This window comes from Lissotriton helveticus, chromosome 5_1, assembly GCF_964261635.1.
Source record: "Lissotriton helveticus chromosome 5_1, aLisHel1.1, whole genome shotgun sequence".
Classification (NCBI taxonomy): Eukaryota; Metazoa; Chordata; class Amphibia; order Caudata; family Salamandridae; genus Lissotriton; species Lissotriton helveticus.
Genome location: NC_136065.1, coordinates 650,162,216 through 650,183,182, shown reverse-complemented (window position 1 = coordinate 650,183,182; position 20,967 = coordinate 650,162,216). Strand labels below are relative to the sequence as shown.

At 44.4% G+C, this 20,967-nt stretch overlaps 1 protein-coding gene across 1 annotated transcript in view; it reads left to right on the top strand.

Moving 5' to 3' along the window:
- LOC144754814 (transmembrane protein 150A-like) overlaps positions 1-20,967 on the top strand; it is a 687,487-nt gene that overhangs the window by 222,272 nt on the left and 444,248 nt on the right. The window contains exon 2 of the mRNA XM_078643045.1: positions 484-531. Coding sequence (XP_078499171.1) covers positions 484-531 — 48 coding nt within the window. The remainder of the gene's footprint in view (positions 1-483; positions 532-20,967) is intronic.

Genomic DNA, 20,967 nt, shown 5'->3' with positions numbered 1-20,967 from the left:
CTTAATGCCTTATCCTGATGATGCTGTCTAATTTTCACCCAAGTCGCTCTATTGCAAGCGCAAAAAGGAGTGGAGAGAGCGGGCATCCCTGCCTGGTACCCCGGGTCACCAACTATACCTTACTTACATGGATATAAACTCAAATCAGTGCTCTTTTGTTGTATTTCTTAAGCTCATTCGTATAGCCAAAATTGGAGGTAGAACTGTAATTTCTTCTCTAAATGCATACTAAAGTTGTTTCTTAGGAAGGAGTTTCAGGGGTAGTATACTGTTGAGACCACCAAAATCATCTGAGGGTCTTTTGCTAATTGCATAGTTTTAAAATTCCTTAAAGGTAATACATTTAAGAATGATGTGACAATACGTGAATATTAGATGTAGTCCCTTACAGTATGCTATATAGCAAATGAGGTACACGAAACTAACTGGAAGCGTATCATAAATGATTTTTTGACCCAATTTTCTTTTTCCTTTTTTCTTCAGGTATGCCATGGCTCTGTCCAACAACCACATCTGTCCCGTCACAAATTTGTAAGTAGAGCATTTCTGAATATTCTGTGATGTATAAAAGGCTTATCTGTTTATGATAGCTGGCTAGTAATCAACAAGACTGAAGGCGCACCAGCTCATGCGATCTCGTTCAATAACATATAAACTTTAAATCTGCTGTCAAAATAAGTGTTAAAATATGGCGCAGTACCAAAATCTGTACAGATAGCATTGCTATTGATAGCCTCTTCACTGGGCAGTATCTAATGAAGAATATGTGATTTAGTTTAACAATGCAGAATACAGGACACAGGAGTGATAATCTAGGCGGAGGAAGGGTTTTTGCACTTCAGTGTCCACATTTCTTTTAGGCAGGCTCTTCATGTTGTGTTTCTAATAAAGATTAGAAAATAATATCAGCTAACATGTTGATAGATGCCCTGGAAGACAACTCCACCCATTGTTTTCCATTGGCTTTGTATTTTGTCACTCTTAATTTCTTACTTTTTGTATATAATGGTTTTATTTGTTTTTTTCCCATCCATTTAGACGTTGTCCCCCTTGAGGAGCAAAGTCTCTTTATTATCTCTCTGATTGGCTGTTTAGCCTTTCACAAGTGCCTGCTGTCCAGGACGTTTTTTTTCCCATTTTCTAAAAGTACTCCATTACCTGCCTTTCTTTCCCACTTTCTCTCTTTTCCCATTTCTCCCGCATTTCTTTTCATAACACTATAAAAATGTCTTTTTCCTTCACTTTGTTCTTTGAGCTGCTCTTATGTACGCTTTCACTTTTATACATCTTCACCATTCGAGTCCCAAATAAGAGACCTTTGCTAATGCTCGTTTTTAATATGATGCCCTACATATGCTTTGCTTGATTGTAACCTTTTATCCATGTCTCTTTTCAATAATGCTTTCTTGTGATATTCAATTTTCAGTCCTTGCATTAGTCTAGGCTTTGGCAGTACTTACTTTACAGCACTTTGAAACCCATTGGTTTGACTTTGATATTGATATTGATATATATTTGGTTGGTTGGTATTTTACCAATTCAAAGCTGTAATACTGTGCCTAAAGTGGTAAATGGCTTTTGTCATATTACAGCTCGGCGTGAACAGCACTGTGCTAGTCCTAGGCTTAAAGACTTTGATAGAAAAGCATACATTTGAGGTGAGCAGATCTAGACGGTAAACAACCGTTACAACGCAACTTTTACAACGGACTACTTTTACAACGCAACTTTTACAACGCAGGATCCATTACAACGAAGTACCATTACAACGCATTTTTTTACATCGCAGATACCTTTACAACGCATGCCATTACAACGTAAGTATTGGTAAGTATATAATTATAGTAAAAATGTTATAGGTTTGGGTTTTTGGGTAAAGGGGTATTTTTAGGGTTCAGGGCTAGGTTTGGGTTTTTGGGTAAAGGGGTATTTTTAGGGTTCAGGGCTAGGTTTGGGTTTTTGGGTAAAGGGGTATTTTTAGGGTTCATGGCTAGGTTTGGGTTTTTGGGTAAAGGGGTATTTTTAGGGTTCAGGGCTAGTTTTGAGTTTTTGGGTAAAGGGGTATTTTTAGGGTTCAGGGCTAGGTTTGGGTTTTTGGGTAAAGGGGTATTTTTAGGGTTCAGGGCTAGGTTTGGGTTTTTGGGTAAAGGGGTATTTTTAGGGTTCAGGGCTAGGTTTGGGTTTTTGGGTAAAGGGGTATTTTTAGGGTTCAGGGATAGGTTTGGGATTTTGAGTAAAGGGGTATTTTTAGGGTTAAGTGGTTAAATTAAAATTAAATTATATTAAATTTAATAACTTAAATTTTTAAAAATATTAAATACTTACCAATACTTACGTTGTAATGGTATGCGTTGTAAAGGTATTTGCGTTGTAAAAAAATGCGTTGTAATGGTAGTTCGTTGTAATGGATCCTGCGTTGTAAAAATTGCGTTGTAAAGGTATGCGTGCTAAAAGTATGCGTGGTAACGTCATACATCCGATCTAGACTGTCGCTGGTGTTGAGAGTGCTCTATACAGGAGCTGCTTTCCACCTAAACTTGAGAACTACCCAGAGTTCTCTGCTTCTTTTTTGTGTATATATATGTGTATGTATATATATATATATATATATATATATATATATATATATATATATATATATATAATGTGTAGTAAAATACTTTTGTCATTTTAGCACTGTGCTCATCCTATGCTTAAAAACTTGTAGAAATGGCAAAAGACTTTCTCCCTTTCCATCTCATCGTGAATTCTCCACCTAAAAAAATATATAGATATGGCACCCTGATCCAGGTACCATAAGTGGAATAAACTTTAGAAAAGCCATATTGTTCTCTTCAGTAGACATTTGGGATCTAAGATGTTGCTATTTTAAACCACAGTGTCTTTCACTACGCCATTTAATCTTTGTGGAAAAGTGCAGGTACTCTTCATTGGTGGCGGTAGCCCTGCACTTGGAGGCCATCTGTACAGTTATCAGTATGAGTCCAACCTGTGCATGCCCAGAAGAATACAGTGTTTACATTCAAAGTTGTTGATGCACATCTAAAATGGAGATCACAATACCAAATAATCTTCTAAGAAATGTGTAATCATTGAAAGAGAGAAACGTACCATGTATATGTATTGTCTGGAAAATGTGGAGGAGCTCCTCACCAAATGCCTTTGTGTTTTGTTATCATAGATCAAATTCCTCAAAAAAGCAACAGTTACACATTCTTAGGAGCCTCGAGTCAGAGGGAGGTTGTTACAAAATGTCCCAGATCGAGACCGATGGAACAAATTATTATGCATTGAGTAGGTTTTTCGACAGTTTGCTTTTGTGCACCAGGTACATAGCAGCACTCTAAGCAATGTTTTTGATGTTTGTGTCAAAACCAAGATAAACAGAAGAGCTAACCTATTCAGGTTCAGCATATACTCCATTTTGAACACTCTTGAACATTCTACCTAATGAAGAATATTATATTTATCCAATGGAATGATGCGTCCGTGCAGGGCAAAAATATGTGGTATGGTGACTGTGAATGATGTGCCAATAAAAAAGCGAATTGTGTGGCACACTAATATATTGCTATTACGGCATTCAAACCCAGGAAGACATTGATACAAAACAGATCCCAATGCTTTAGAAAAGCAGAGTTTTCACTAAAAAGCGGAACGTATTCATCAGATGCTCTTTAAAAATGTATTCTCCGACATTTGATGATTTTGTCTTGCCTAAAGCACAGGAAGGTGGGTTTACCTGTGTTTTTCTATGCCCCATATGAGGTTCATTACGTCTAACTTTCTTCTTAATAGCTTCTACGAAGGCTAGGATATGATTTATTGATTTGTTAGAGCTATTATACAGGGAGACTATGTGTAAGGAGGAGTTGAAGCATAAAAATGGGGAAAGAGCTACTAGGCCTAGTGTGTCATCCATCCTTGACAATTGGACATCTGTGTATTCAAATATGCAAATATTATTTACCAAGCGGAGTACATTTTGGCTTTCCAGCATGACTGGTATTATGACACCGGGTTTAAGTAATGGAGGAGGGAAACCAGCCAATATGATGTGATGGGTCGAAAGGACATAGACTTTTGACCTCTAGAAGTTTTATAGTTCAGACTTTCCGATCACCCATTATCTGGCATTCCACCCATGATGGGATGGGGTTGCAGGCTAAGCCAGGGTCCCTTTCAGATACTTTCTTGTGACTGAGAAAAGCGTGCATATTTTGACACAAATGGTCAAAACGATGAGGTGAGCACCCATTTACACCACATTTCTCTTACTGGGGCTGCTTCACAAGAAAGAGAGGGACAAGGGGTATAGGGTTGGAGCAAGCTTTAAGAAGGGTTACGGGTACGTTTCTCAATCCCTATTGGCCCATGAAGCAGATGTCATGTAAATTTGCTCTCTATATTTAAGAATGAGGATTAAGTGAGGACGAATCTGCAAAAAAAGGAAGATGAAAACAGGATGGTGGATCTATTTTACTTTGCTTCCCTTGAAAGTTTGATGATTTCACCTTCTGATACCAAGACTCCAGGGGAATATACAGTGAAAAGATCTTGAACATTAAATCAATAGTTTAAGTGTGGACAAGGCTCTTGAGGGTGTGGAGTTGCAATTCTTGTGCTGAAATAACTGTGTGACAAAAAACACTTTGTCTTTTACTCTCTGATGATCCTTTTCTTGTTGTGGCTCCTGTACACAGGTAGAGGTATTTGTGGCCAGGAAAGCAGACCGGTTGCTTAGTATCATGTGCCTTGTTCAAAGTCTTCAGAACATTCATAGGCTAGACTACCTCCAAGCTGGAGGCTGATCAGACCTTAAACTATCTACACAATGTATATATTTTTTTACCTTGAGACACTAGGCCTAATAGGACAGTGCACAACTTTAATGAAGACTATTTAGAAGTTGATGTGAAAATTAGGGGTGCCATTAGTATCCAAAAAGACACAAGTCTTCTATGCAGTTTTTCTTGGAGACAACTCCTTTGGGCGGCCGCGTCTCCGATGAGCCCCCTTTCACCCCTCCCACAACACTGCTAGCAGCTCCTTGCTGTACCTTAATTGCTCTATGCCCCTCCTCATCCCTCCCACATCATTGCTCGTAGGCCCCCACCACCCATCCATGACCACTCCTCATTCTGCTTGTTATTTAGTTTGTTTAATTTACGCTTCATTTGCACTGCAGTGCCCTCATTTAATCTCCCTTTGCCTTCTCCCCCCACAACACTGCTTGCCCGCCCCCACCTCCGAGATCGCTGCTTTGATTAATTTGTTAATTGGTAAAACAGGGTACACATTCAAACAGTAAATGTTGCTGTACCCACAATAATGTGCTGCATAGGTAAATACATATAAGGTGCCAAAAGTGAGACCGATTGAATTGCAAATGCTTATCTTAATATTTTTACCAGCCAGGTGGCAACACTAGATTATTAGCATTGTTAAACATCAACCATGGGGAATGGTATACATACTGCTTGAAAGTGAAATTACCAACATTATTGTTGCCATCATGGGCAGCTCAGATTATGAGAAGGTACCACTTGGCCATGATCAAGCTAAGGCTTGGCAGACTTATTCCTTTGGGAACACTCAAACTGTTTCAAGGCCTAGGCCTCTGCGAAATTTGACCCACAGACTCAGTGGCCACACATACTGAAAGTACTTTTGGGGATAAATAGGTTGAATAATTGTTTCAGCCAAATATACTATGATACGAACAGTACACCTTACTGAAATAAATAATTATACCAAACTAACAACTTGGACTGCATCACTGACATTTCTCAATCTCTGGTCCCTTGTGTTAACAGTAATATTCACTTCTTTTTACTGCTAAAAAAGCTCTGGGGGAATCCTTCCTCTCTGACCTGTGACGATTTGCTGGGAGATAGCCGAGGTGGTGATAACTTTTTTGCAGACAATGGCAATGCCATCTCTCTAGGCCTTCCAAATGGTGAAATCTCCATAAGAATGTCTGGGATGATGAAATGCTGGATTAATATGTGTGTGTTAACGCGGGATTACTGGTTATTAGTTACCTTACCAGATCCCAAACTAAGTCGACTGAATCGTTGGTACCTGTCATTGAGTAAAAGGTAATCTAACAATAAGTCAATCAATTTAAGAACTTACACCACTCTAAATGACCACTGACCAAAATTTAAGTTTCAAAGATTTAATATAAAGTCAAAGATAACTGAAGATACAAACTTCTCAAAATGAGATTCAGAAGATAAATTGGTATCACTATGAACATGAACTTTTTGAATAGTCTGAGTCTGAAAAACAGAATAATGAGTACAACTTCCAATAACATAAGCGTTGCCAAAATGGATACAAGTTGCAACCTCAAAGTCATTACAGAAAAGAAAATTAAGGTTAGTCTGTCCCTACACTATACTAAGTGTCATCCTTATTTAACAAGATCTTTTACCCCTCTAGGTGTCAGCCGTGGTGACTTCCTAAGAAGATCACGCACTTCTCTTTGTCTCTTCTCTGATAATGGGTCTCTCCTGATCAGCCTATCTGCCTACCCATCCGCTTCCTTAGGCTCCCAAATCATCTGCTCTACTCTCCACCCGGGTCGCTTTCCCTAATACCAAATCACATTTCCAATAGAAACGCCCCTTGGGACGCCCCTCACGTGGTACATCTTTGCGCGGTAAACTCCATGATGGTACTCTTCAAGACCCTCGTTATAGTTGACCTTGGTTCCCAGGCTTCTTCTCCAGTGCGCTGATACCCCCTGAAATTCCTGGAAACTCCTACAGGCCCGCGCCAAGCGCCACTGAACAAAGCCCCTTTCATTCTAGCTGATTAAGACCCTCGCACCTGCATACAGTCCGTCCTGCAGTGGGCCTCAAATTCCAGACTCCACCATATCTATAGGTCGTAAAGCACGCTCGAAGCTCTGAGCTGGACACCTCTCGACTTCTCCTCTAACGAGCACATGGCACATCAAAGGAGATGACATTATCAGCACAGGCCTCCTTGATTTACATGAAGCGAGTCCCTGCACTCTAAAACATTAACTTGATTTAAACAACATTCTTAACTAGCATACGTTTCTAAAACAACACATCTATAAAACATATATTTCAAACTTAATTCGATAATACATTTGTGGAAGAACCAGGTTAACCCCATCTCACATTATTTTAGCAGCACGTTTAGATTTGCTGTGAATTGCCCTAAGGCCTACACAATATACTGGATTTTTAGAGTTCTATTCAACTCTAACATGATTCCTTTAACATGAGAACATGAGGTTTTCATATTCATTCCAACATTTCTACATTAATCTCACACAGTTATGATTATTGTTACTCTACTTAAACATTCCATACATTTCACTACTGAACATAAGACACTCTGTGTATTTCACTTCTAAATATAAAACACTCGTGTGTAAACATGTTTAAACTAACTACGTGCTTGTAAATATGGTGCACTTATACATTTTTCAGACTTGTGCTCTCTCAATCCCCCCTTTGATGACCTTCTGGGGTCATCACCATCAAGACACCATCACAAAATGTAGAACCCTTCAAAGTGAAGTCGTGGCAGTGCCACCTCTTTTCATTGTCTCTAATGCCTTTAGACTCCTGTATTGGGTGTCCTGCATCGCTGTCAACTTTTCCTCCTGTTTCCTCATAGTTCTCTGTAACCTATTTGCTCTATACCACTGATACAAACGCACCAATCCCCACAAAGTGATTACACAAATCACAATTATGATGATGGGTTTCAGTATGTACCAAACGATACCCTTTCCTAAGTTTGCAAACCAACCTCCAACTTTACCCATTCCATGACCTACTTTTTCCCACACATTTATCTTTGTCAGATCCTTGATTTCGTAGTGTATGGCAGTGATGTTTCGTATGTACTTCTCTAGAGGTTTTGAATTGTCTGGAATGTAAGTGCAGCACTCCTGGACCTTCAAAGCCTTACAGACTCCTCCCTCTTTAGCTAACAGAACGTCTAAAGCAAGTCGGTTCTGAAGAACCATTGCCCTAATCGATTGCATCTCACCTTCTATCAGCATCAATGATCTAGCAGTACTGGCAGATAGCCTATCTACGACTGTAGCTAACCTCCTGATCTTAATGTCATTCAATATCAGTCCTAAGATAGGGAATGCAGCACCGAGTACATCTCCAACTACTTCTGCTGCCCCCAGCCCTCTCTTCCACCTAGTTGGTATTTCTTTCTTTGTCGTTTCTAAATTCTCAACATGATATATTTTAGGGAAGACAACAGCCAGATAGCATGATCCATACCAATTATCTGGTAGCTTCACATAGGCATTTCTTCCACATACAAAATATACATTTGGAATTGCTTGCATCCCTTTCAAAAAATCCTTAGAGTAATACTCCAGTTGAAAGGCATGTTCACAATTGACTTGACCTACATACAAATTCTCATAATAGGAGTAACTCCTGTGGATGCACAGTTTCCCCAGTTTCTCCTTATCTAAAGCAATTGGACCAATACTACCCTTTCTTTGATGTGCCCTTTCCTCCTTGGTCCAATCTGTTTCCCATTGTCCTGAGGCCTTCAGAATCTTCTGCCTCCTGTATCTAGTATCTACCTGCCCTATAAACTTTTTCTCAATTTCTGACACTTGACAAGTCAGATTGTTTCTTCGAGCATGTGAAGTATCTAATGTTTTCCATGGAATAAACCATTTGTGTAATCTGTCTTCGCTTTTGTAGTAGTCCCACTTGTTCAAATGCTTGAAATTCGGGACCTCTGGCAATGTCGAGTCGAAATTCGAGAAATAATACTCAAATCCTTCTCGTCCATAAAATATGCTCAACAACAAACTGCATGTGATTCCATATGTCAATGGAAGATGATGGTATCTGATACCCTCCTCCACAGAAGCTGGTAATTGCATACAAACGTAGCAATTCTTCACCTCCATGGCATCAACGTATTCATAAAGCAATTTAGCATAAGCATTTGACCTGTAATTTCCCTGTGACTCATCTGTGTGTAACCTTTTTATTTCTGCATCTAACAACGCTTTGTCTTTATCATTGATGTTTCCCTTATCATTAACAATAGTGGTTCTCGGTGTTGACACTCCCTTGACCTCCTTGACTGCAGTTGCATCTCTCTCGTGTCCCACTATGTATGAGACAGTAACCACTAAAACTATCAGGGAAATCACCACTCCCAACAATGTGCCAACTATACATTTTGCCCTGCGGTTCGGGTTGCCAGCCTCCATGTTCTCAAACAGTGTAGTTCTTGACTTTCTTCCAGCATTCGCTTCTTCTTCTCTCTGTACAAAGACTTTCTTTTACATCTTGTCCCTCTTTGGAACACTTGGAAGCCGACAATTTACTCCGCAAAACATTTTAAAATCCTGTAGAAAACAGACAACCCTAGCCCTTCTCCATCCGCTAAAAGGAAACCCCTACCAATTTTCTTCTTCCACTCGGCGCTAGGTTATCTTGCAGTAATTTTTCAAAGTCCTTTCAAAAAGTCTTTTTGCAATCAGAGTGTTAGTCCAAAACAATGAGCATTCCAAGAGCTTCCACTACTCGCTCAAGCATTTCCAACCGAAGGAGAGTTCCCTCCAACACTGGATATCGTGAACAGCAAACTGGAAATTCAACTGTTTCTAAAATCAATTTTCTTATTCCGCTTAGGAGAGGAGGATAGACTATGTTGAGTGTCAGCAACCTTTCAGTCTCCGCCCCCGGTAGCAGGAACAGAATTTGTACAGTGATGATTTGGTCAGTTCTGATCAGGTTCACTTCCCTGACCCTCCCGGTTCTGTGCCCCACCGACATCTGCAACGAGGTAGGTCCAATCAGGAGTAGAGTATCTTCTACTAGGCACTCGCACCCTCCTTGATCTTCTAGGGCCCCCCTCGGTTCCCTCCTGGGTATCTTCTTCCTGATCCGAGTCTTCGGATATAGGAACAAGTGTTTCTTCCTGGGCCGATCTCAAACTTAGCCTCCTGTCTCTTCCCGGCCAAGTGGCAGCCTCACACCTTGTTCTCCTATATCTCGTCCTCACACTCGGTTCTTGATCACTTTGGTACTGATCTGTGTCTGTTTCGTATTCACTGCTGCTCTCTCCTTCAGTTGCGTCTTCAGTCTCACTGCCGTCCTGCCTTCGCTCTTCTTCTGAATCCGATGCGTTCCCAACTTCTTCCGACACCCCCTCAGCTGCTTCGATCCCTTCTTGCGACTCTTCTTCCACTTCCGGGTTTTCGTCTGGGATAGGAGCTGTTTCTTCTAGAGGTGCTGGAACTCTTCGAGTATGGGATGCATGGATCCAATTTGGTAGCCCCCCGCACTTCACCGCGGTGTTCGTTATCAGGATTACCTGAAAGGGCCCACGCCAGCAACCATCTAGGCAGTTCTTCCGGACGTGTTTTTTAACCAACACCCAGTCCCCTGGGTTCAGGTCATGACACAGGTTCCTCGATGCTGGAACTTCAGCCGCATGCACCTGAAGGGACACAGAATGGATGGCGTCAGACAATCCTTTACAATAATCCAAGATCAGATCATCTGTAATATTCAATAGGGCAGCAGTTGGAACTGTGGGAAGTCTCATGGCCCTCCCCATCAGAATCTCGTGTGGAGAGAGACCTGTCCTCCTGTCAGGGGTGCTGCGCATGCTCATAAGCACGAAAGGAAGAGCATCTGGCCAACTCAAAGATGTGGATGCCACTACTTTAGCCAATCTATTCTTCAAAGTGCCGTTCACTTGTTCCACAATTCCTGAAGCTTCTGGTCGATAACTACAATGCAGCTTTTGATCGATATTCAGTGTGGAGCACAACATCTTCACTATTTCGCTGTTAAAATGTTTTCCTCTGTCCGATTCCAGAGAGGCAGGCACCCCGAAGCGCGGTATCAACTCCCTGAGCAACAATTTAGCCACTGTGAGTGTATCGCACCTACGTGTAGGGTACGCTTCAACCCATCTGGAAAATACGCATACTATCACCAACACATACCGAAGGCGATTAACTCTTGGCATTTCGATGAAATCTAGTTGCATTCTATTGAAAGGCCCCCCCGACCTCCCAATGTGACTCAGTGTGACTGGTGTTCGTTTGCCTACGTTCAGTTGTTGGCAGGTAACACATCGCTTACATACTGATTCTGCTGCTATTCTAAATTTAGGGCAATACCAAGTTTGCCTAAACACTCTCATCATAGCATCCCTTCCTAGATGTACTGGACCATGTATTTCTCTCGCCATGGGATTAGCTAATTCTTCAGGTAACACAGCCCTCCTATCTGCTGAAACCCAAAAATCCATTTCACTTCGCACGCAACCTGCTATTTCCCATGCCTTTTTCTCTGTTTCAGGTGCGTTCTCCTGCATCATTCTTAAATCCTCGCAAGTGTCTACAGTTTCTAACATCATGCTTAATTCTGTCTTTTCTTCAGCACCATCTATTTCCACTTTTGAAAACGAATAATCTTGTTCCGCACAATAACGTGCGACTTCATCTGCGATCTGTTGCCTTGTGACACAAAATCTGTATTCTTAGTATGAGCTACACACTTTACGATTGCAATGTCAACTGGACCTTGTAATGCTTCTAACAACAATCTCACAAATTCTCCGTTTCGAATGGGCGAACCAGAGGAGGTCATGTAACCCCTCTGAGACCACAACTGCCCGAAATCATGAACCACACCGAAACCATATTGGCTGTCAGTGTATATGGTGACTCTCTTTCCGTTTCCTGCTATGCAGGCACGAGTTAGGGCAATGATTTCTGCTACCTGTGCGGAATGTACTCCTTCCAGGCAAGCGGCTTCCACAACTCCAGTAATGGTACAAACAGCATAAGCTGCTCTCAACCGACCAGTATCGTCTCTTAAACATGAGCCATCAACAAAATAAATTTCATCGGGGTCAGACAACGGCTCATCCACAATATCTGGTCTGGGTTTCGTGCATAGTTCAGTCACATCAAGGCAATCGTGGTCTTCACATCCTTCGCCTTCTATTACAGTAGGTAATGGCATTAAAGTAGCAGGATTCAAGACAGAGCATCTCCTGAGAGTCACGTTCTCCGCGGCAAGAATAACTTGCTCGTAGCGCGTGAGCCTACTATTGGTCAGATGCTGCGTCTTCGTCCTGGTCATTAGCAATTCAACTGAATGTGGTACATACACCACCACTGGATGTCCCATCACAATACTCTCGCTCCTTTCAATGCTGACACCCGTTGCAGCAACGGATTTGAGACATCCGGGCAACGCTGCGGCTACTGGATCTAATGTAGCCGAAAAATATGCAACTGGTCTACGGGCATTTCCGTGGGTCTGTGCCAAGACTGACAAAGCACATCCCTCTCTCTCACAGCAATAGAGTGAAAATGACTTCTCGTAATCGGGCATTCCCAGAGCCGGAGCACGACACAAATCGTCTCTCAGCTGCAAGAACGCCACCAAGCATTCTTCGTCCCATGGTACCGGATCACTCACCTCCTTGTGCGTCAGTTTCTGTAAGGGCTTTGCTTTCAGTGAAAAGTTAACTATCCACTGTCGGCAGTAACCCACCATTCCTAGGAACATTCTAACTTCTCTCTGTGTTGTAGGCGCATTCATCTTCATTATCGCCTCAATCCTCTCTGGTGACACCTTACGTTTTCCTTTCTCTAACCGGTGCCCTAAATACTGTACTTCTGTCAGACAATACTGCAACTTGCTCGGAGATACCTTATGTCCATTTTCGGCTAAATGGTTCAGTAAGGCAATTGAGTCTGCTTTACAGGCTTCCTCTGTCTCTGACGCAACAAGTAGGTCATCTATGTACTGGACCAGAACCGAGTTCTGGGGCAGTACTAGATTTTCGAGATTCTTTTTCAACAACTGATTAAAGATGGATGGGCTGTCTGTGAATCCTTGTGGGATTCGACACCATGTTAAAACGCGATCTTCCATTTTAAAAGCAAAAAGATACCTGCTCTCTTCATCCAATGGGATTGAAAAGAAAGCCTGGCAAAGATCTATCACTGTGAACCATTCTGCTTGACATGGTATTTGAAACAGTATCACTGAAGGATTCGGTACCACGGGACAACATGAAACGACTATGTTGTTAATCTTTCGTAAATCCTGCACTATCCTGAATTTTCCGCTAGGTTTCTGTAAACCCATAATCGGGGAGTTACAAGGACTACCTACGATTTCTTTCAGTATTCCCTGTTGTATCATTGACTCGATCACAGGTTTTATCCCCGCAATCGTTTCCTGGGACAATTTGTATTGAGGCGTTCTTGGAAACTCGGCATTTGGTTTTACCAGTATTTTTACCGGTTCTACCCCTTTAATCAATCCTATTTCTTCTCCTGTGAAATCCCATACCTCTGACGCCACTGCATCTCGTAAGTCTTGGGGAAGATCTTCTACTGTCAGAGTAGGATATAGTTCTACACAGGATTTTGAATTGGCCACCTTAAAGGTAGCATCATCGTCGGTAGTCTGTACCTCCACTCCTTGCGGGGTGCAGTATATGGTGCAGTTCAATTTGCACAACAAATTCCTTCCTAACAGACATACCGGACTCGAGTCACAAACCACAAACTGATGCTCGTTCATATGGTTTCCTATCTTCACAGACACTGGTTCTGTCAAGGGACTAGTCAGCCTTTTGTTCGCGACTCCTACCACTTGAATTGTTTCCCCTGACATCGGCAAGTCTGGAACCACCGCCGATCTCAGAGTTGATCGGGTAGCCCCAGTATCCACCAAGAACGTAGTGGGACACCCTGCCACCTCTGCCTCAACAAATGGCCCTCTCTGATCCACCTCTAGGACAGCCCGGAGGGTACAGTCCTCTTCACTGCTCACACGTTGTCCTGTCAATGGATCAATGTAATAACACTTTTCTTCCTCAATGAAGAGAGGCATCTGTTTAAAGACCTTTCCCCCTGCCGCTACCTTCGGTGGCTGTGGGAACTGGGCCCGTGGAGCCGAAGTCCCCCCTTTGGCCACCTTGCTGCCTGGAACTGTCACCTTTGGAGTTGGGACTTCTTGAACCTGCTCTTCTACTTCTAGCTCTCCATTTTCAGGGTTAAAGGGACACTCGCGTCGCCAATGCCCCACCTGGTGACACTGATGGCACTTCGTCGTTTTCTTTAAAGTGGCAAAGTCTATCCTAGGTCTCTGCCCTTCTTCATTATCTTTGTTCTGACCGTTTGGTTTTCGTCCCATCCCCTGCTTCTGCTGGCCCCCCTTCCCAGCGGACTGCATTTGCACCACCATTAATTTCTCCTTTAAATTCTTAGCTTTAGAATCTATTTCGTCACTACAGTATCTCGCATAACGTAGAATCTCATCTAGTGGTTTGTTCTGCCAACAGATTAAATGTTGCTGTATCATCAAACAAATATCAGGTCTCAACCCCAAGACAAACTTTGACACAAACTGCCCTATATCTTTGGGATCCATTACATCTAGTCCTCTGTATTGCTTGAATGTTTTCAATAATCTTTCATAAAACTCGTGAACTGTCTCCTTGGGTTCCTGCCTCGTTCGGTCTATTTTCACCCAATCTATATCCTGTGGTGGTACCTTATCTTTCAACCAAGCTATTACCCTTTCATACTTTCGCATGACAATCTCGGACGGTCCATTAGTCCGAGCATCCCTCACTGGTTCAGTATTTGGCCATTCAACACTAGTCTTGCACGGGGTCCACAAATCAGATGGGACCACGATGTCAAACAACGTGTTCAAATCGATCCACAATACTTTCGAGATCTTGACAAACCTTTCTACCTGCTTATACCACTCTACTGGATTGTCCCTTAACTTCGGAAATGAGTTGGTAAATGCAGCTAAGTCTCCTCTACTCCAGGGCACATGTACATAATTTCCGTTTGATATTTCTCGCAAAGGGAATGCCTCCATGGGCATTACCCTTCCCTCGGGGGTCATCACATTTGCACTTCGTCTAACTGTGCCCTTTTTCGACCACCTTTCTTCCCATTTGTCCAATTCTCTCCACACTCTTATCCCTGATACCAGCTCTCTTATGTGTGTTTTTAATCCAGTAGTTCTCTTCTCATCTAGATCCTGGTCTGCGTACTGTAATCTGTGGTTACTCTGTAATGCCCTTGTCCTAGATAAATCCACGGCATACCTGTCTGCCAAATCAGTCAGTTTCTCATGAAACGCTCTAGCTTTCCTAGTAATATCCTTTGCCATGAACAATAACTCATCCTGTTCATACAATTCTATCCTTTCCAAAGGCAATGTTCCATCTATTATCTCATCAACATCTGATTTTAAACTAGTAACATCGAGCCTCTTTGCCTTAATTTCAGCTTTCAAGACACTCAATTTAGCTCCTCCATCCACATCTCTCCCATCCCAGCTCCGAGATCTACGTTTAGGTACAGGTGAGTTATAGGGAGTCCTCCCCTGTTCCCATCTCTCTAGGTCCCATGCCTTTCCATCTTCTCGGGGTGGGTGGTGAAACACTCCTTCACGCCTCATAGCCCCTCTCTCCCCATCCTGGCTAGTTTCACGGGATGCAGGGTAAGATGTTCCATTACTCCCTCTTTCTTCCCTACTTCCCTGTGATTCCTGATTATTCGAGGCGTGGCGGGACCTATCGCTGTTCTCCTTTCTCCAATGTTGAACATCTTCTCCGAGTACATGATGAAGGCACCTAAATCTATTCTGAAAAGCTCGTACCATTTCATCTCCTCCTTTCTCCCAGAGACGGGACATCTCCTCACACTCTACACTCCTACTATTTTGCTCCTGCTGTTCCCTCTCCTCCGTAGGACGTGTAACTCCTCTATTCTCCTGACTTTGGCCTTCCCGCCCTTGACTACTTTCGCTGGCCCCACAATGAGATACAGTCCCGTTACCTCTACTTTCCCATTCTGGTTCTGTTCTTGACCTATTACTCGGGGTTACTGCGGACCCATCCCATTCCCTCAAATCAGCTCTTAATTCTGTATAGGACTTTGGCCGCGGTCCCCGTAGGTCCATCGGTCCTCTCAGACCTCCCTGTCCTGTGTTGGGACCCACAGATGTATCTAATGGGGTATTCCACGTTACCGAACCTGGCAATTGCTTCCATGCATTTGTCACGTTATTCCTCCTTTCCATCTCGATCCTTTCTCTATCCAATTGCCTCTGTTCTTCCTCTCTATCTCTCTCTGGGTTATAGATCGATACTATAGGTCCTATGGTAACAGGCACTTGAAGAGCATCTGGCAATCCAAAGGACTCAACCCTTTCGGTGGCTGGCGTTTTCTGCACCACAAACCTTCCCACTACACTCTGTACTGTGCTGGGTTGAGGTGTCTCCCCACCTTTGGTAGGTGTCCATTCCGATATAGGGAGTGGTGTATACCCCTCAATGGCATTCCCATCTTCCCTTGCGAGCCCTCTATCTTCTTTCACCCCCACTCTCGGAGGTGGTCTATCCATTAACAATCTGTTTATCAGATTGTCCTCCGACTCGCTTTCCTCGTCTTCTTCCATGAGGTTTCCTCCTCCTCCTGCCACCTCCCTCATCGGATACATTTTTTCCACCTCAATAACCTGTACCCGCCACCGCTTTGCTTCCTCATCCCATTTAGAATCTCGCACTGCTCTTACCGATCGCGTCAGTCTTTGTTGACGCCTGTTCAAATTTCTGTCGTGTGCAGCCCTAATCCATGCATTAAGGGCCTCAAACTGTGTTGGTCTGGGTGAGGGTTTCAATGAGGACATGGTTGCTTTTAGCCGATGTAACACCTCTAACTTAAACGTCCCGTACCTCGGGAACTGCATTTCCTCATTCCCTTCCGTAAGCTTATTCCAAGCCCCAATCCATAATATCGTATGCAGCCCAACATTCGTTGCCATATAATGAGCTGGCGTACCCTCCGGCGGAGCCTCTTCCCCGTAATAATGTTCACTTCTTTTTCTTTTAAAAATCCCTTTCAGAGCTCGCGACCGTGATGGCCGCGCTTTAGCTCGGCTCCGTTCGCCCGCCTGTGTTTTCACATTTATCCTGTTGTTATCCTGCCCCGGGAAGCCCCTTTTGCTGTGTGCTGGTGCTACAACGCTCTGCAGGCACTTACCTCTTGCTCCGGTTGTCCTGGCTGCTGTGGTTCCGGTGCAGTGCCTCCCCGATTGTCTTGGGGAGTGGAGGGCGGACTGGCCTGGATCTTCTTTCCGGCTCCCGGGCCGGACTGAGCCTGCGGATCTCCCCTTCGGGGCGCTGTGGAGGTGGTCGGAAGGCCGTTGTTCGTGTGGGCCGGAGGTCCTTACTGGCCGCATCCCGTTGGAGGGAGACCTATGTTGGAGGCGCTGCCTTCCGTTGTCGGAGCTCCTTGTGTGTCCGGCTTGCTCTCCCATTGTTCTCCGGTCCGGCCATTTTGATTTTACCGCCCGGGCTCTGAGAACGGGACCGGCGGCGTTGGGCGGCCGGCGCACCCCTTTCTTCTGGTGGCCCTCCTTCCTGCCTGGGGTGCTCTGTTGCCGGTCGGCGGGACTTCACTTGCCTTGCTGCCGCCCCGGCGGAGTTTGTCGACCGAGCGGCCTTGTTGGACTCTCAAAATGGCGACCGGCCCCGGGTGTCCTGGCCGGGCCTGGGCGAGCGCTGGGGGCCCGCCGCATGACCCGGGTGCCGGACACTGTAAAGGTTTTTCTACACTTAATGAGATCCTGGACGCCTTGCTCTCCTGGCGACTCTGTACAACCGCGCCTGTTATGGCTTCGGAGGTGATTCCTCACGACGGGCCTCTGGGGCCCCCACGGCTGACTGCGACTTCGCCGCCGCGGGGTGCGGCTGGAATTATCCTGGCGGGATTGGCTCCGGTCACGACCGCGTCTGCGGATGTGTGGGACTTAATGGCGCCTCCTCCTCCTGCGCTCTCTCCTTTTTCTCGGGCCCGGGAGCTGGATTTTGTTTGGCCGGACCTTCATGACTCTCCCGCTTCCTTTCGGCCGCCGCTGCCCGGCGATGTCTCCTGTTCTGGCCCAGATGGGTCGGTTTCTCTGGACATATCCTTGGACTTGTGCCTGCATCGTTTGCTCCACTTAGTGACTTTCCTGGATCTTCCGTGTCTCATTTCCCGTTCCTTTTCTGGACTGCCGTCGGATCTTCCTGCTGTCTGTCTCCTGTTCTTCGTGGCCTGGTCCTCGCTGGATCGGGAAGTTTCCACTTTGGACAAACAAGGACAGGGCTGATGTATGCTGGAGTCTGTGTGCGGTAGTCTTGCACTGATTTGGAGGGTCAACATGTCCCGGTATGGTTCTGTATGACTGGCTAGTGCTCCTGGACTTTACCCGATGATTTTTGGCTTCCCGGGTACCTGGTTCTTCATTCAGGCGGGTGATGGGGTACGTTTACTTCTGTCTCCCGGCCCTCCCCCGTATATGTGTGTGTGTGTGTCTCCCATCCCCTGTTCCCTTCCCTCCCTTCCCATTTTTGTCTTTTGATTCCGACTTCACTTTGCTCCGCTATATTTCGGGTTCTATTTAGGGCGACAGGCACGCTGCCGGGGGGTAGGCCGTAGCCTTCTGCAGGGGTGCAGGGTGGGCTTTCGGGGTGGGTTGGGGGGGTCTGTCTGCATTGGGGGGTCTTTTTCCTCCCTTATTTTCCCTTTTTTGTTCTATGGCTCTTGTGTGTTCACTTTTTCGGGACTCCGTTTCCGCCTGTGTCCCCCTGGGGAGTTTCTGTGACTTTTGTAATCCGGTGGGTGTCTGATTGTGGCTCGCTGGGTTATTCGGTATCGATTTTTGATACGTTGCTGGCCGGATTCTATTATCCTGTTTTATCTCCTGGGGGTGCATGGTTTGGTGGGAGTCCCTTCTTTTATCCCTTTTTCTCTCTCCCCTTTTTCCTCCTTTATGAGGGTCCTTTTATTTCTGTCGGGGTGCGTTTCGTATTGTTTTTACACTGCGGGCCCTTTGATCATGCCTCCTCACTTTGGGTGGGGGCGGTGATGGATGGGCGCGGTTTGATTATTGCCATTCTCGTTTCCTTATATTCCGAATTTGTTTCTATTTTGGATAGCGATGTTTGTATGGCTTCTTTTTCATTCTGTGTTCCTAAGATGGCGGCTTGCCGCGGCCCCTCCTCCCTGGTTGTTTCCTACACGGCCCGTTGTTCTTCTGTACCCCGCCCCGCATTAGAAAATTAACCTTTTATTATCCTGTTCTTTCTGATTGCTCGATGTCTTTTATTGTTTTACCTATGCTCCTGATATCGTATCCTGTAAAGAACTTATTTTCGGTTATTATGTTTTCTACCATGTGGTGGCCAGCCCTGGTGGGTTGTAGGCCCGTATTTGTGTGCTTCATTGTACAATAAAGGTTTTTACAAAAAAAAAAAAAAAAAAAAAAATCCCTTTCAAACACTTAAAACACTTCATGATTTCGCTCTTTCTCCGCGTTCGTTTACTTCCTGATGATATTCCACCAATCTCAGCCCCGTTTTACTAACTAGCCTATCCGTACGCGACTTTCCTCCGACGTCACTCTAGCCGCCCAACCAGAGCGCGGCTCTAGCTAACGTCACACCAACCGCTCAATCACAGCGCGGCTCTAGCCGACGTCACCCGTCCCCCTTCGCAGCAGTTCCCCTCCTTTCTCAGCTCGTCTCTTCGGTCATGCACGCGTCCCATTCATACTCTGAAAAAATGATTACTTCCGTCCAAGCGATCACCTTTCTTGACTGTACGCCCACAGTCTTTCTCTGTAGTTGTCACCTTAACTTGGCGAAATGTCTTTCCGTTTACTTCCAGACAATCGCCTTCTCCGATAGGTTACTCACACGCAGTAACTTTCGACCAGCGTCCGTTACTCATACACTCACTCTTACACTCCCCCTATCTTGGATCCACGGCGGTCAATGGTACCTCGTGACCTCCGTACTATGGTCGACAACTACCCTGGATGTTCGATACACCCAAAACCACTTAAGCTCTGGCCTGAACTTAAGATTTCACCAGTTCACCCGTTTACCAGGTAACCAGCTTACCAGGTTGCGCGCGCTCACAACCTTCTCTCATTCACACTACAGGCATTCAACTCCGCAAGACATTACAATACAAATACAACACAAAACACCGCAATCTGTTCACGCATGACCCTTTTTATACTCACTCTCCTCCGATACTGCTGCTTTTCTCGCACCGTCTGCACCTTTCGGCACACGATTCTTCCGCTGCTCGTCTCTCGCCGTCTAGGGGCCTTGGGGTAAACTAACCTCTCTAGATTACCTTCCTCAAGAAGATAACCATCCTCACTCTGCTACCAACTGTTAACGCGGGATTACTGGTTATTAGTTACCTTACCAGATCCCAAACTAAGTCGACTGAATCGTTGGTACCTGTCATTGAGTAAAAGGTAATCTAACAATAAGTCAATCAATTTAAGAACTTACACCACTCTAAATGACCACTGACCAAAATTTAAGTTTCAAAGATTTAATATAAAGTCAAAGATAACTGAAGATACAAACTTCTCAAAATGAGATTCAGAAGATAAATTGGTATCACTATGAACATGAACTTTTTGAATAGTCTGAGTCTGAAAAACAGAATAATGAGTACAACTTCCAATAACATAAGCGTTGCCAAAATGGATACAAGTTGCAACCTCAAAGTCATTACAGAAAAGAAAATTAAGGTTAGTCTGTCCCTACACTATACTAAGTGTCATCCTTATTTAACAAGATCTTTTACCCCTCTAGGTGTCAGCCGTGGTGACTTCCTAAGAAGATCACGCACTTCTCTTTGTCTCTTCTCTGATAATGGGTCTCTCCTGATCAGCCTATCTGCCTACCCATCCGCTTCCTTAGGCTCCCAAATCATCTGCTCTACTCTCCACCCGGGTCGCTTTCCCTAATACCAAATCACATTTCCAATAGAAACGCCCCTTGGGACGCCCCTCACGTGGTACATCTTTGCGCGGTAAACTCCATGATGGTACTCTTCAAGACCCTCGTTAT